This window comes from Dipodomys ordii, unplaced genomic scaffold, assembly GCF_000151885.1.
Source record: "Dipodomys ordii isolate 6190 unplaced genomic scaffold, Dord_2.0 Scaffold29, whole genome shotgun sequence".
Classification (NCBI taxonomy): Eukaryota; Metazoa; Chordata; class Mammalia; order Rodentia; family Heteromyidae; genus Dipodomys; species Dipodomys ordii.
Window position 1 is genome coordinate 5,379,570 of NW_012267245.1, and position 17,288 is coordinate 5,396,857.

General features: G+C 53.3%; 1 protein-coding gene across 1 annotated transcript in view; it reads right to left on the reverse strand.

The window, feature by feature from the left end:
• Window positions 1–9,660: 9,660 nt before the first annotated feature.
• The window catches only part of Klhl3 (kelch-like family member 3), a 56,663-nt gene continuing 49,035 nt past the window's right edge, over window positions 9,661–17,288 (reverse strand). Inside the window, exons 10-14 of the mRNA XM_013016031.1 lie at window positions 16,840–16,941; window positions 15,971–16,099; window positions 13,548–13,688; window positions 11,885–12,028; window positions 9,661–10,028 (exon numbers count right to left, since the gene is read on the reverse strand). Coding sequence (XP_012871485.1) covers window positions 10,000–10,028; window positions 11,885–12,028; window positions 13,548–13,688; window positions 15,971–16,099; window positions 16,840–16,941 — 545 coding nt within the window. The 3' untranslated portion in view covers window positions 9,661–9,999. The remainder of the gene's footprint in view (window positions 10,029–11,884; window positions 12,029–13,547; window positions 13,689–15,970; window positions 16,100–16,839; window positions 16,942–17,288) is intronic.

A 17,288-nucleotide genomic window follows, 5' to 3' on the forward strand; every position in this document is an offset into this window, starting at 1 on the left:
CTGAGCGAGTCAGAGTGAAGAAGCCTGAGTGCTGGGTCGGTGTACGGCCATGACTCAGTTTACCCAACTAACGTTGAAGCATTTTCCTTCCCTCTAGCCAACAAAGTGAGAAAAATCAGAGTGCCCTCAGAGAAACCCAGGGTGCATTTTCTCTGCTCACGTGGCTACATTTGCACCCACACCCCCCTCCTCTGTGTCCTCTTATTTAATATTTCCGACAAACCAAAGTATGGAAGCCCACCACCACCTCATTTCCACACCACACGCCTCCCCAGAGCCTTCCTTGGGCACGTGCCAATCCTGGGGCTTGAACTCAGGGTCTGACTGCTGTCCCTTAACTTTGATTTTTTTTTCCCCCTAGAGGCTAGTGTTCTACCTCTTGAGCAACAGCCAACTTTTGGGAGGTTTAGAGATCAGAGTTTTACGGACTTTCCCACCTAGCCTGTCCTCAAACTGCCATCCTCAGATCTCAGGCTAAGCCCTGATAAGATGACAGGCCTGAGCACCAGCTCTTGGCTGGTCTTATTTATCTTGGTGCCTGTTGCATTGTGGGAATTCCTCAAAGTCTGAATGCTAGGATTTTATCAGCTAGGTGAGGTGCAAATATTTCCTCCCGTTCCAGGTTTTGTCTTTTTACTCATTTGAAGCACCGGGTTTTCATTTCAAGGAATTGCATTTTCTCTGAGTTCTTTCCCCGCCGTTTTTTCGACTGTGCTTTAGGTGTTGGTGACGGATTTTCACTTGGTTCCCTGTGTCAACCCCACTAATAGGCCACCCGACAACACAGCTCCCCACAGGACTGGCCGGGGCCTCTGCTACCTCATTTGCTATTTAGAGCTCAGCATGTCCCTTGGTTACCTCAAGTTTTCCAAACCCCTGAGATCTGCCCTCACAACTCAGCCTTATGGACTCTACTTCTTGGAAAAGCACCAACCATAGATTTTTTTTTTTGTCAGTCATGGGGCTTGAACTCTGGGCATGGGCGCTGTCCCTCAGCTCTTCAGCTCAAGGCAAGCGCTCTACCACTTGAGCCACAGCACCACTTCTGGTTTTCTGGTGGTTTATTGGAGGTAAGAGTCTCACGGACTTTGCTGCCCAGGCTGGCTTTGAACCGGCGATCCTCCGATCTCAGCCTCCTAGGGTGACAGGTGTGAGCCCCAGGATGTGACTAGAACCACGGCCAAGCCCAGTTGTCATATCCGCCCCCCCATCATGTCTTTGGGGTCTTTGTGCAGTGTGTACGGAACTGGCTCCTAAGGGCTTTGCAGTACTGGGCAGAAAAGAAGCTACTAGAAGCTGCTAGAATAATCAAGCCACCGCTGTGGCCGGGCTGCCTGGAGACAGTTTTATGGGCGGCTTATCGGGACTGTGCAGGTCGGTCACCAGCACTGGGACCGACAGTCCCTTCGTTAATCATTCAAATGGGAAGGCCGAGTTACATTAAAATGATGGATCTGCGGCTGCAAAATACATTTATGCGTCCTCTGCAGATCTGGCCTTTCTCTGTCCGGGTTTCTGGCGGTTCATTAGAGATCAGAGTCTCATAGACTTTCCTGCTTCAGGCTGGCTTTGAACCGTGATCCTCAGATCTCAGCCTCCTGAGTAGCTAGGGTGACAGGCGTGAGCCACCGGCGCCCAGCAAGCGCCTGCTTTTATGATCAGGACACTGTGGGTTCGTGGCGGGCAGGGCTTGGACTCTGTGAAAGCCCTGTGCTTGCGCTCCTGACACTGAAGCCGCATCTTCCTTGTCTCACAATTGCCCCTGTTGTTCTTACAGGGAGCAGCGTGAAGCTCAGACTCCTCCTTCTGCCCAGCCCCAGACCAAGGCTGGAGTCAGTTAACAGCAGTTAAGAGCGGACAGGACAGTGCCCTGACACCACCACCACACACAGCATTTGTGTGTGTGTGACCTCCTTTGGGTTAGCTCTGCATGGACACCCTTCCACAGGCCACCATTAAGCGTGAGGTTGCGTTGGGGGACACAGAGGACAGCCTGGGCAGTGTGGGCAGGAAAGCCACCATGAGACTCTCAGTTCCAATAAACTACTCAGAAAAGAAGTGGCGCTGTGGCTCAAATGGTAGAGCGCTTGTCTTGAGCTGAAGAGCTGAGGGATAGTGCCCAGGCCCTGAGTTCAAGTCCCACAACCGACCAAAAAAAAAAGATGGAAGAAGAGAGGATAAAAAAATATAGATTTATGAATCCAAGAAAGCAAAGTCCACGCTGGCCTGTGGAGAGGGAATCACGGCGCTGATGGTGGCCAACAACTTTAGCAGTGTCCACTTTGGCCTGTGCCAAACTTCATAGTTTGTTTGAAGCAACAACATAACTGGTGAAAAGTATCTATCTGCTCACCTCACATGGGCCCCGACCCTGCAAGAGCGATCGCCCAAGGGGTTTCTGGGAGGGTTTTGCCTCTTTGTTGCAGACACCACCTAACTCCACCTTCTCCTTCCCTTCTTTGCCATGTCTGTTTTGCACAAACAGCTGTGCAGCCGGGCACAACCAGTGGCTCAGGCCCATCATCCCAGCTACTCAGGAGGCCGAGATCTGAGGATCCCAGTTCAAAGCCAGCCTGAGCAAGGAAAGTCTGTGAGACTCTCATCTTCAATTAACTACCAGGAAAGCCAAAAGAAGAGCTGTGGCTCAGGTGGTAGAGTGCTAGCCTTGAACAACAACAATAATAACAACAAAGCTCAGGGACCATGCCCAGGCCCTGAGTTCAACCCCCCCCCCCACACACTACTGTCTTTTCCTTGAGTTTTATGGTCCCTCAATAAGCTACAACAACTGAATAAAAAGAACAGAAAGCAGATCAGCTCTCTCCTTCTAACCCTGTCCACTTAAATAATCGATGTGGGAAAAAAATGGCTCTTCTAGGCACCAAAATAAAGGTTCATAGCCAGATGCCAGGGGTCATACCTGTCATCCCAGCTACTCAGGAGGCTGAGATCTGAGGATTTCAGTTCAAAGCCAGCCCCAGCAGGAAAAGTCCATGAGACTCCTATCTCCAATTACCCACCTGAAAGCCAGAAGTGGAACTGTGGCTCAAGCGGTAGAGAGCCAGTCTTGAGTAAAAACAAGCTCAAGGACAGCACCCAGATCTTGAGTTCAAACCCCAGGACCAGCACACCCAAGAAAGAGGGTGGAGGTTCACAAAGAAAAATATTCATGGGGCTGAGAAGGTGGCTCAGTGGTAGAGCGCTTGCCTTGCATGCCTGAGGCCCTGGGTTCGATTCCTCAGCACCACATAAGCAGAAAAAAATAAGCCAGAAGTGGTGCTATGGCTCAAGTGGTAGAGTGCTAGCCTTGAGCTGAAGAGCTGAGGGACAGTGCCCAGGCCCAGAGTTCAGGCCCCACGACCGGACCCAAAAAAAAAGAAAAATATTCATCTCGTGGACAGATACCTGTCCTGAATGGACCATCTGGAAGAAGCTATCCATTGTTTAAATGGATGCACCAACATGTACGCATGAACCAACCTTAAAGTCTCTGAGCCCAATAGATCAGTGTAACAGTGACAGCAAGATCAGACACGCCCTCCCTCAAGCAAACTCAAGCCAAACTGCAACCTACAATGACATCACCATCAATAGTCCTGGCTCGAGAGAGCCTGTTACTGGAAGGAGCCTGATCCCAAGTCTGGACCGTGTGCTCTTTGCTTTTGCTAGAAACCTTTCTTAGACTAAGATCCTGTAGATCTTTTTTAAATGTTTTCCTTTTTTTTTTGTTTTGTTTTGCAACAATTTCAAAAGTACAGGGGGAGGCAGGCAGGGAATGTCAGCACAGGTGTGGCAAACTAGAAAAGTCAGGTGGCTTCAGGTGACGCCTGTCTCTCCCTGGAGGCTTCTCCTGGGCCTCGTGCAGAAATGAAGTTTAGGTACGGTGCCAGCCAGGACAGCTAGCCCCGTCCACCTCCTGGAGCATCAACTGGGTTTTACAGGCTGGGGCCGGGCTCAAAGCCACGGGACCGCCCGGCCGGCAGCTCACACTTGAACATCTCCTGGCGTCCAGGTGAAGGGCTGCCATGCTGAGTTATCTCCCTTCCCAGGCATGATCCCGCCTCTCTCCCTCATCCCCCTCTCCCTGTACCCCTGCTTTTTTTTTTACTTCCAGTGCAAAATGTTCAGGTTGTCAAAATACACCTAATTACAACAATCCGCTTTTTTTTTTTAAATCACCCATAAAATCAGTACTGACGTCAGATGATTCTATTCCACCTCCTTCTGTTTTCTCTAGCTGGCTGTCCTTTGATGTGTGCGTGCATGTGTGTGTGTGCATGTGTGTGCGTACGTGTGCGTGCATTGGTCTCTCTGTGCGTGCATTGGTCTCTCCCATGCTGTCTCTCTGGCTGTGAATCTCACTTTCCCCAGGCCTGTCTGTCCTGTGTGTGTGTGTGTGTGTGTGTTTCTTCCACCAGCATACGGTTTTGTAGCTGCTTGGAGACATGACTCTGACCCTTGTGAGATTCTCACCTCTGCGTCAGAGCGGGGACCCCGTGCACTGGCATCACAAGTGATTTGTGCGGCACACGGGGTGGACACAAGCTCTATTTTTTGAAGTGGGACAGGGACACAGAGAATAATGGAGGGGGGAAAAAAACCCACAAAACACAGCCCTAAGAGACTGTCCAGGAGGCAGCCGGGATCTGAGGAGGAGAAGGGAAAGGCCTGAAGCCAAATGCGTCACCCTCACTGGACTCCATGTCAGCGGATGCGTCAACACATCATCATGCATAGTTTGCTTAATGTCAGAGGATGTGTCAAAACATCATCCTGTGCCGTTTGTTTTGTGTTGTTTTGTGTTGAAGCTCAGCGCCCAAGGGCCTAAGGGATTAAAGTTACACGCAACGCAACGGTCAAAAGCGACTACCACAGAAGACGTGAGTTCAAGCCCCAGCGACCCCCATCTCTTACCTCTTGGAGTGCCATCTCGTGGAGCAGGAACGAGAACTGGACAAGCAGAGGGCAAAGGTCACACCGCCAGGAGCAAGGCCTCCTTCCTCCTCCGGCCAGTGATGCAGGCCCCTGGCACGCCACAACAGGTCAAGGCCTCTCTCTAGCCGTGCTGGGCGACGTGGAGCCAGCCTGAGGGCCAGACACGGGAACTCCTGCTTCAGGATGTACCTGCAGAAAATGCCCCCCCCTTCACCCCCTAGGATTTGAGTGTGACTCAAAGGGGCTGCTGGACATCTCTTCCGGGGAGGAGGAGGTTCAGAGTTTGGGAGTAATGCTGAGCTCAACTTGACGCTCCACTGCACGCGGGGTGTGCAGATTAAGCGGGCCTGGCAGACAGCAAACGCACTCTTGATGATGACACAGCCTCCTCCCCTCCCCCAGCCCCGTGCCCCCTCCTCAGGCCCCTTCCCGAACTCAGTGTTGAGTTCAAAGAGATCATAGCAGCCCTGCGCTGGTGGCTCACACCTGTCATCCCAGCTACTCAGGAGGCTGAGCTCTGAGGATCATGGTTCGAAGCCAGACCGAGCAGGAAAGTCCATGACACTCTGATCTCCCATGGACCACCAGAAAATCGCAAGTGGTGCTGTGGCTCAAGTGGTAGAGCGCTAGCCTTGAGCTGAAGAGCTCAGGGACAGCACCCAGGCCCAGAGTTCAAGCCCCTGGACCAGCGCACACACCTGACCACAGTCCACACCCCCTGACACCCGCTGGAGAGGGTCTCCTCGCCAGGCCTCAATGCTGGGGTCTGACCGTGTGCTGGGGGCAGGTGAAGGCAGACCCCCATCCCACGGGTCGGGGGAGGGAGAAGTTTATCCACGGAAGACCAGCGGGGAGTTCAAGTGTCCATTTCCCATCGGAGATGATGAGTAGACCCACCAGTGTAGAAATGACGCACGAGAAAGTCTTGCACCACCATTTGGCTTTTATTAAACATACAGCATGAGAAACCAGAGTGCGGTTCCTGTGAAAATAAGACATCTGAGGGAGGTTTCTTCCACGGTCGCTGTGAGGGATCACACGTTCCAGAAGAACCTGGTCCCCGGCATCCATGCAGAGGATGCGGGACCAAAGGCCTGACCTGGAAACTGCGTCATGCAGCCCGCCAGAGATCCGGGGATGACCCGTCACCCAGCATGGACGGGACCCAGCGTCCATACACATGCATTCCGGGAACGTGTGTTTTACACACTGCATACCAAGTATCATGGGCCCCAAAGGGGTTCTTAGTCCAATGGGGTTCTTTATTGCCACTGAAAAGCAGGGGGGGGGAGATAATTTACAATTTCAGAGCCAAAGGTAAGCACGCAGCGCGAAGGCAATTTGCTTTCTGGCAAACGCCGTGGCCGATACTTGTACCCACGAGTCCCTGGATGCAGGTGGCACCAGGCGCCGGTGGCTGCCCGCCACCGAGGACGCTCTTCCGTCCCCCGACGCCGGATGCCGCTGGCACACAGCTGAACGGGAAGCAGCCAGGACTCTAAGTAGTGCAAATGCTTGAACACAAAATACATTCCAGCCTCCTCCTCGCTCTCATCTGAGTCTGTGCCCCTCCTCCCCCCGGCCCGCCCCCGGCTCCATGCAGCTTCCCAGGTTAAACACGGAGCCCATTTTAATGACATCTGTCCCCAACGTTCATAAAAAAATATTTTTAAAAAGGAAACAACAAACCGTAACAGGAAGGCTAACAGCAGATCAATACACAGAGGCTAGCTTGGAGTGAACAGACACATCACCCCGAAGCCTGGTGTGAACCCCTGAAGCGGGTGTGCTTAACATGTTCCCCACAGGTTACCCCCGCAGAACAAGGGAGCAGAAGACCGTGAGGGATAAGCCTGCTGCACCCGGGAAATCTAAGGGGGTGAGCAGGGAGCCCTCATGTGCCAGGGTCAATGCCAGCCAGGGAAAGCCACCAGAAGACAGGTCCGGAAGAAAGCACGACTCCATAGACCAGACACGCAGTAGAGCGTCAAGTTCAGCTCAGCGTTACGCCCAAGCGATTCAAGGAAACACCTGTCTTTAAATTCAGCAGTCTTCTTTAAATAGGGCATGGGAGGAAGGAGAAAAAAACCCAAAAAGGAGACTTGTCTATGTGGAACTACTGAGAAATCCATCTCGGGAAGGTGAGAAGTTAAGGGAAGGAGGCCACACGCGTGGACAGAACGGAGGACATATACCAAACATCGTGTCTCGTTACCATGGACAATAAAAAGTGAGTCAACTATCTTCAAAAGGGATCTTATGGAAAAAAAAAAAGTCTCGTTAAACTTTTAGCCTGCGAGCTAAACTTTACAAAGAGAGCAGGAGAAGAGAGAGAAAGAAAAATAAAAAATTTGGCTCAGAAATACACAGACATTACACAAGCTATCCAAGGAAGACAGCTCCAGACCCGAGAGGGGGTCGCGTGTCGCGATTCTTTTTGCATAGGAGAATGTGAGGTCACTTCATTTGCATGATACTGCAATTTTTTTTTCCAGACGGAGCGATGCTATTGGGTACTTGTGAGAAAGAACTTGGGGACAGAGGCGGGCTTTCTCACGTGTGGTCCAAATCGGTCTCCCAGTGGTGTTGAAGCTGTTTGCAACCAGACCAGACTGGTCAGGACGATGGACGAGACTGTCTGTGTTCATAAGTCGGGGGAGGAAATGAGACTCGGCCAGCCACGTGACCAGCAGGCTTGAAAGCGGATCTGAAGGACCTGAGAATCGTACCTGGTGAGGACGGTACCGGTGGACAGCTAGTTGTAGATTGGCTTTTTTGATGAGGTCGTACTGGTGTGCGGGTCGGATGAGAGGAACATTGGACCGGACTGGGGGAGGGAGGGGCGGTGCTTCCCAGGGAGACAGACAGATTAGGAGGGGAAACATAATAACCAACACCCCCAAATCAGAAAACATGGCTAGGATGATGATACAGAGAGACAGGCCTTCCCCATCCACTTTCATTGGACGTGGATGAGACACCCAACCTCACCTACCCCACACCCCAAATTTCCCAGATCTCCTTGGGGCCGGAAGAGATGCATCCAGAACAAAAAGCCCAGTCGACCGGTCTCTAACTTGGAGCCAGGCTGAGCCCTGAAGTCCAGGATCCCCACTGCCCAGAGAGGAGCCCCTGGCTAGCACGTGGCCCAGACTCCGCACAGCTGGGCACGCGCAGCCGGTCCCCACCTGGGTGCCAGGGTGCTAAGTCCTTGCTTGATATGGGAGAGAGAGATGTCATCTTCTAGAGAGTCCCACAGCAGTGCCCGATAAACCTACAGTCGATTTGGGGAGGATTCCCGGGTTTCTAACTGCAGGGCCATGGAGCGCCAGGGCTGCCAAGCACCCCAACATCTGCTCAGGAGACAGCTGGCAAGGCACACCCAACCTCAGGGCTCACCACGCTCTGGGTGTCCTGGGTTAAACCCCAGTCCCTCGGTGGGAGTGAGACTGCTCTCCAGACACAAGGCATCCTCTCCCATGCTAGAAACCCCAACACAAGCAAGCTGCTCGCTTAGGAAAGCGAGGTTCCTTTTTTTGGCGGGTGGTGGGGCTTGAACTCTGGGTCTGGGCGCTGTCCCTCGGCTCTTCGGCTCAAGGCGAGCGCTCTACCACTCAAGCCATAGTGCAACTTCCGGTTTTCTGGTGGTTCACTGGAAATAAGAGTCTCATGGACTTTCCTGCCCGGGCTGGCTTTGAACCGTGATCCTCAGATCTCAGCCTCCTGAGTAGCTGGGGTGCCAGGCGTGAGCCACCGGCACCCAGCTTCTTTTTTTCTTTTTTAATGCAAACAATACCATTTATGCTCCAAGTTCCCTCTCCACAAGGTTGAAGTTCTGGCCTTAATAACCATCACCTGTGAGTTCAAAGCTCTCCTCAAACTCTTGAAATGCTAGGATCACTGGAGGGAGATCTCAAACCCAGGGTCTACTGCCATCTTCTCCCTGACTGAGAAAGCCATGGAGGGGGGGGGGAGGGTTAGAGAGGGGGGAAATGGTGGGTTGTTCTAGAAATAAATTGGAGAGAGAGGTACAGACCCTGAAATGGAAGACAACAAGAGCAGATGAACTGGCGCATCGTTCCAAAGTGGCAGGGGCCATCCCCAGCCGGCACGTCACCTCATACAGCTCAAGAGCATCTTTCACTTATTCATCCCCATACGACCAATCCTCAGGCCTGAGGAGCCTCGCCTGGCTGTCCCGGCCTGGGAAAACCCAGCGCGTCGTGGGTAAGGGCCGACTCCTCACCACACCACTCCTTGTATTTCTTCTCCTTGTATAGTTTTTTTTCCTCCAGTGTGTTGCTCTAGGGCTTCTCCGAAGAGTTCCTTTCCCTGCTGAAGACACACAAGATCTTCACATGGAAGAATCGTCGGCAACCAGAGAGAGAGGGAGAGAGAGGCCATGTCCCGTCTGCTTCCTAGACGACAGCCCAGGAAGAGTGCCGACGGGGTGGCAGGTGGCGGGTGCTGGGCTCCGGCTCTCCTGCGGGGCCACGGGGGGGTCAAGTCACGTGTCAGGCCTGGTTACAGCTGCCTGCCTGGCCGGTTACATTTTTTTGGGACATTCCCCGGCCTGGCCAACCAGACTTCCGGAAGACAAAGCATCAGTAGTCTACAGTCCCACAGGACCGCCCTGAGGTGAGGTCACTGAGATTTGATTTGTAGCATGGCGAAAGCATCAGTAGTAAAGAAATCCAGTGGACAAGCACACGTTTTTCTCACACACACACACACACACACACACACACACATACACACACACACGGGTCTTCTCCCCCCCCACCCCTGTAGAAATGCCATTAAAAAGTCCAAAGGTGCTGCTGGGGTTTTCAGGAATCTATAACCTATAGATTAAAGACGAATCCTATAACCTGTAGGAATCTGCTCAGGACAGAGACCGAAGCACCTGGTTTGGAGCAGGAGCCGGGTCGTTAGAATCCACGCTGTGGAGGACAGCGCTCTGGTGCGGCATTGGCACCCCGGCGAGTCACTTCCGGCTCTGGTCCTCTGCTCCAAGTGTCTCTCTTTCTCTCTCTCCTCCATCTCTGGCAGTAGAAGTTTGGGTCACAAGGACTTGTGAATTACAGCGACACCTGAGGGAAAGAAAGTTATCTTAACTCCGCCACAGGAATGAAGGATCCCTGTTGAGTTCGTGAATTCTGTTAAAGTCCACAGGAACGGGCACTCGTCTTACCAAATAATAAAAGGCCTCTGGGCTGGGGCTGCCAACACTACCAGGTGTTTCTGCCCTGCCGGGCCGGGCCCTAGGCAAGTCAACTGGATCCAAAGGCCCTCCAACGCTCCAGGCAGATGGTCACACCCCACATATCATAATGACTCAGATTCCCGGGCTTCCAGGTAGGCTTAACTATGCTGATACCACCAAAGCTGCATTACTTAGGAGAAGGGATGGGTGATTCACATCTCCTTTCAGAAGACAGCGGAATGAACTGGAAAGGAGAGTAGACTGACTTCACGGAAACGCAAACTCTAGATCCCAGTCTAAGTGCTGCTACCCACCCTCCTGAGTTCCCACCCGAGTTGACATCACCAAGCTGAGGAGCCCTTCGAAGGGTGGAAGTTCTGGTGTGCGTGTGTTTGGCGCTGCTAGGGTTTGAATGCAGGGCCTCGTACTTGCTAGGCAGGTACTCTACTGCTTGAGCCACATCTCCAGCCCTTTTTTTGCTTTTACCACTTTTCACATAGCAGTTTTGCTTTTTGCCTAGGTCTGCCTGCACCTCGGTCCCTCTCGTTATGATTTCCACACAGCTGAGATGACAAACGTATGCCCAGCTTCTTCCTGGCCAAGACGGAAGTGTTGTGACCTTTTCACCCAGGCCACCTTCCAACAACAATCCTCCTAACGTCAGCCTCCTAAGCGTCCAGGATTACAGGTGTGGAGCCGTTATCCATTGTGCTAAATCGTTTTTTTTTTTCCCCCATGAACTTCCACTTAACTGTAAAAAGTAGTAAGAATGCTTCACTATGAAAAAGTGAGGAACTGGAGAACACAAAGAAAAAAATCTCTAATCCTTTCATTTGAATAGAAGCACCATCATCTTTTTGGAATATTTCCTGGCTTCTGGGCACAATGGCAATCATTTCCCAAGTGGCGTCCGGCGCCAGGCAGGCCTTGTGGTCAACGCTGTACACTTATTGTTCTGTTTCTCTCTCTCTTTCTCTAACTCAGCCCTCAGATTTCATGAGTTGAATGCCTGGCTCAGCTCCCAGGGCTAGTGGCAGAGCTGACCGCAAAGTCCATGTCCAGAAGCAGTGGCTGTCCGGTTTACACACACACACACACACACAACATAGCACAAATGGCACATGCATTGTTACATACTCCCCTGACCGCTCCATCTCCATCTCCAGCATCTCCCGTGCTTTTCACTGGGTAAGCATTTAACCGGGACTTCACCATTTCCCTACTGCCAAACATTAAGTCATTCTTGGGGTTTGGTATGTGTGTGGGGGTGAGGCGGGCAGGGGGGGTGGGGGGGGACGTGTTAGTTTAAAGTCATGCTCTTTCAGCCGTGAATCTTTGTGTTTCCGAGAAGTTTCCTCTGTCTTCACTTGGTCAGTGGATTTGAACACAAAACTGCACGTGTGTCTGTCTCCTTCGGGTCTACCTCTGGAGTCGATAATGAAGAAAAAGCCATGTGTAGGATGCCCATCGGGTCACACCGAAGCAGGAAAACACCTGCTTTGCAGTAGGGCACCTGCCTAGCAAGCCTGAGGCCGCGTTCAATCACCGGGACCCTTAACCCCAAATCAGCAAGCTCACAACCCCACACCCGGCTGCAGGGGTGGGTGGGGTCCGGGACCCTGCTGGTGTAGCTCCGCCCAGGGTGGGAGGGACCTGGGATGCCGATCTGCATGGATCCGCCCAGAGTGGGAGGAGCAACAAGCCCTAATCAGCATAGCTCCACCCAATACCAAAAGCACTGACCTGCGTAGCTCCGCCCCGTGCTCATATTGGTGGGCAGCAGTGTCCACTTGTCGGTGACCGGGTTGTAGTACTCCACCGAGGCCAGGTTGCAGGAGCCGTCATCCCCTCCGACCACGTACAGGAGCCCGTTCACTGCGCACACCCCTGGGGGCCAGCAGCACCAGGGGTGTCAGTGGAAAGCCCCAGGGGGGACCCCAGGAGGAGCTGGGGCCCCGGAAGGAGGGGGAGCTGGGACCCCAGAAGACACATTGTCATCTGACAATTGCATCCTGACCTCAGAGCTGGTGGAAATGTAATTACCATTCATCAAGACTTTCAAAGGCCATAGTCCAACAAATTGTGTACATTTTTTTTAAAGTTAAGGGACTGATGAGGTGATCAAAAATGGTTATGGTCAGTGTTGGGAGAAAAACTCTCAGAAGTGGAAGATGGCTCAAGTGGTAGAGGGCCAACCTTGAATGAAATCAATAAAATCCTGTAAATAAATTTAGTGTTGTTGTGAAGATGTTGGTAGTTAACATGCGTTTTTCTTAAGCACCTCATAAAGCAATAGAATAGAATGGTTCACTTTTGTCATTGAGTTAAACAGTATCTATATGTGAACATACACACATTTACATCAGAACATACTCCTCCCAAAGCCCCTGGCTTTGGGGCTCCGGTGGCTTAGGGTTTATCACATGGGGCAGAGGCCAGGGAGGAGGTCAGAAAGCCTCCTCTGTTAATACTTCCAACAAGTCAGCTCCAAATGGGCTTGGCAAACACACACCATGAGAATAAAGGAAATAAGTCCGCCTGGAAGTCGTCTGTGAGACTTTCTAGGCTGGGAAGATGGGCCAAGCGAACTTTCTTCCAGAGCAAGATCGATTACAAAGGACACAACCAAAAAGGCCGAGTTCTAAAAGGAAATTGTTTGAAATATCTGAGCTCCGAGAAATATAAACCTAAATACTCCAGGAAATCATTCCATGGGAAGTAACAGAAATAACAAAACAAAACAGGAGAAGGGAAGGAAATATAGCAAGTACAAAGCCGAGGATAAAGGGGTTCTACCAGACAGAGGTAATATGGAGAATAGAGGAAGTGGTTTTATTAGAAACAGGAAGTACATGAGAATAAAGGAAGTGGTTTCACCAGAGACAGGAAATACAGAGAGGAGGAAACACATGAGAGACAGGAAGTACACAGAAGGGGTTAAAGGAAGTAGATCTACTAGAGAATCCATCGGGATTCTGGCTCTCCCTACAAGGAAGGAAATGAGGCTCGCATGGGGGCGAGAGGGGTTTGTCTAGTCCAGAGGCAACAAAGAAAACCCAAGTGGCATGGTCTGGCTTGTGTCCAAGAGCCTTGTGCTCAGCCACCAGCAAAGCCACTTGGCAATGGGGCAGGTGGTGGCCAGACAGAGGGCTCTTCTCATCTGTAGCCATCTGGGTACCGTGACAGTCGACTTCCCTCCCTGGAGAGAAGGGACCCTTCTGTGCTAAATGGCGGCTCCCCGTGATGAGCTTTTTAGATCCCAACGATCTCAAGTGCTCCCTTCCCCTAACCCAAGGCCCACTCCGCTCAGTTCCAGGCCCTGTCCTTGTCATTTTGAGCGAGCATCTGCAGGGAGGAAGGCCACACACCCCCCTGCAGGTAATACCTGCATTACGCATCGCGTTACCTGCGTTACGTCGACACATGTTCATGTCGGCCACCTGCTTCCAGGTGTTTGTCCCCGGGTCGTACACTTCGACGCTCTTCCTCACCAACGGCCCGTCGTGACCACCGGTGGCATACAGCTGTCCGCTGAGCACTCCGACCCCTGCAAGGCAGAGTGCACAGGGTCCCAGCCTAGGTCCAGTGACCTGAGCCAGAAGCCAGGAGGTGTAGGCACCCATCCCGCAGGGTGACCCAAGAGTCAGTGCCCACGTCTGACATGCTGCCTGCATGTCAAGACTGGCAGCCTTGCCGGGTGCTGGTGGCTCACGCCTGTCATCCTAGCTACTCAGGAGGCTGAGATCTGAGGATCTCGGTTCAAAGCCAGCCCGGGCAGGAGAGACCGTGAGACTCCTATCTCCAATAAAGCAGCAGAAAACCGGAAGTGACGCTGTAGCTCAAGTGGTAGAGCGCTCGCCTTGAGCTGAAGAGCTGAGGGACAGCGCTCAGGCCCAGAGTTCAAGCCCCATGACTGACCAAAAAAAAAGACTGGCAGCCTGGAGATATCATTAACACAAAGCAAATGCAATCTCATTTCTAGTAGTATCCTGTATGAATTATCCTACAGGCCAGGCGCCAGTGCCCTCCACAGTTGTAATCTTAGCCACTCTTTGGAGGCTGAGAATGAGAGACTCGAGGTTCGAGGTCAGCTCAGGCAGGAAAGTCGGCCAGATTCAATCACAACCGAAGATGTTGGGCGTGGTGGGATACATCTGGAGCTCCAACTATGCAGGGGTGAAGGGCAGCTTAAAAGAGGAAGATGGTAGTCCAAGCACATGCCAGGGCAGGGAAAAAAAAAATAATAATAACCAGCACAGGAAAGGGCTGGGTGGTTGAGCCTGTGCCTAGCAAACACGTAAGACCCTAAGCTCAGCACCACCACGTAAGTAAAGAGAACATGTACGCGCACATATTTGGAGAGGCATGACACATAAAGCACCAGTGGTTATTTCTGCGTGGCATCATTACCCTTGTTTTCCCTTTTTTTTTGGGGGGGAGGGGAGCCTACTATTTATAGTGCATCATTTCCCCAAAACATTGTATTACTCAGCCTTCTATTCACCCAGTAAGAATGAGAAGCTGAGACTAGGGAGCCGAGGTCACCACCACGGAGACCTTCCCGGTGTCACACCAGGGGCCTTTGTGTTTTTCCTCTCCTCGTCTCTCCCTTGGTGGGGACAGCTCACAGCCTTAGTGGCCTCACCGACCAGTCCCAGATCCTTCTGGGCAAGCCAAGGAGACGAGGGCCCCCCCACACAAAGGAGGATGGCTCTGCTTCCCCTCTCTGGGCCTCAGTTTCCCCTTTTGTAGGGGGAGGGAGGTGGGATGGCCCGGTAGACCCCTTAGACAACCAGCCCTTCATGAAGAGGCTGCATCCTGGCCTGTGAACCAGAGGTTGCTGCAGTTCTCCTGAAGGAACAGCAGAGGGCGCTGTCACACCAACAATGGCTAGAAATCAGCAGGTTCTGGAGGAACTTTGCCTCTCCTGGGGACCCAGCCTGCAGCCCTGACACAGACAGGGGACCCAGCCCAGGCCAGAGGTCAGAAGGGGATGCCCAGCGGCCAGCAGAGACAAAGCCGCCGTGGCCGGTGGCGTGGGCAGGTCGAACTGGCTCGGCGGTGCCCCGATGCTGCTGGGATTGTTCAGGAGCCCCGTCAGGGTCCCCTCCTCCCCTGCTTTGTCTCCCCCTCATCTCAGAGGCCCATGGGAGGGGTCTGAGTAAGACAGCAGAGGCCTTGAGCCTGCCGGGGGGTGGGGGGGGACAGGAGAGGGGGGCGGGAATGGAGATGGAGTCTCAGTCTGTGGGAATGGGACTCAGACAGTTTATAGAGTGCAAAGAACCAATCCAAGAGAGAAAACCCTTCCAGCTACTAATACTATGACCTGCAGCCATTCCTAGAACCACACGCTGTAACCATGACCAAATCTGTAGCCAGAACATGACCCTGGTAAGACTATTTCAGCCTTTGGAGCTACGGGAAAACTAGCCAGAGCGAGCCGTGAGGAGGGTGCATCAGGACACGGTCTGCCACCCAGCCGCGTGGCAATCCTTCACCATCAAAGAGGTACAGGCGGGCCTGCTGGGTACCCGTGGCTCATGACTGCAATCCCCAGCTCATCTGGAGGAAAATCCATGAGACTCTCATCTCCAATGAGCCACCAAAAAGCCGGTAGTGGGGCTGTGGTTTAAGTGGTAGAGCACCACCCACCCACAAGAGACACACACACACACACACACACACACACACACACACACACACACACACACACGCTGTAGTCCCCAGAGACACTAGGGGTGAGATGCACTAATGGGATCTTGCAGGGTCCCGGGAAAGGAGGGGGAGGGGTCTGAGTGGCGGCGTGGCTGCCACCTGCGCCCCGCGTACCTGCCCCGCTGCGGCGGGTGCTCATGTCGGCCACGTAGGTCCATTCGTTGGTGGCTGGGTTGTACTGCTCCACGGTGCTGAGGCACTGGCGTGAGGCGCCGTCGTAGCCCCCGACGGCGTACAGCTTCCCTGGAACACAGTGAGCGGCTCAGGCCGCGTCTGCAACGCACTGGGGCACACCTGACCTCAGCTGGGGCCAGGAGCTCTTCAGAAGCCACCCTGAGCCTTTCTTCTCCTTTTTTCTGTCGGTCATGGGGTTTGAACTCTGAGCCTGGGCGCTGTCCCTCAGCTCTTCAGCTCAAGGCGAGCGCTCTACCACTTGAGCCACGGCACTAGTTCCAGTTTTCTGGCGGTTCACTGGAGATAAAAGTCTCACGGACTTTCCTGCCTGGGCTGGCTTTGACCCATGATCTTCTGATCTCAGCCTCCTGAGTAGCTGGGATGACAGCCTGAGCCACCGGTACCCAGCTGTGCACACACTTTTAACGCAATGGACGTTCTGGCTGACCCCCACAGCGGGGAAGGTCAAGGGGTCAGCACTGGACATCCCACTGAACTTCCGCACGTCTGTGAAATGCTACGTCTGAACCACCAATGATCTGAGGAGTGGAGCTACAGAAGAGCACTGTACGAGGAGTCAGAAGACCCGGGCTGAAGCGTGGCCTGAGCTGGGTACTAGCATCCTCCCCTGGCGCATCCATGAACCCCTCTGGGACTCAGTTTCTCCTGGGTCATGAGACCCAGGTCTCGCGTCCCTGCAGACGTGGCCTTTCTCACGAGTGAACTCGACCACGTAGCTGAAGGCTCAGCGCCAGGGCAGACAGAGGACGTGGGGCAGGGCCAGCCGCCACCCCCGGCCACCTCCTTACCCTCCACAACGCCCACGCCCACGCTGCTCCGCCGCGTGTTCATCGGAGCCACGAAGAACCACTCGTTGGTCTTGTAGCTGTAGGCTTCCACGGACGCCAGGCCTGGGTGACAAGAACTCGGTGAGATTCCCATGGTGTGGGCCTCCCCGCTGCGTGGCGTGGGAGACAGGGAGGAGGCGGTTCTCTGGGCACCGCTGGCTCGACACACCTGCTCTGTCTATCTATGGGGACTGGGGGAGTGAGGGGGGGGAGAAGGCTTGAAGACATGACTGGCACAGGTGAGCTTCGAGAGGGCAGGGTGACTGGCACAGGTGAGCTTCAAGGGGGCAGGGTGACTGGCACAGGGGAGCTTCGAGGGGGCAGGGTGACTGGCACAGGTGAGCTTCGAGAGGGCAGGGTGACTGGCACAGGTGAGCTTCGAGAGGGCAGGGTGACTGGCACAGGTGAGC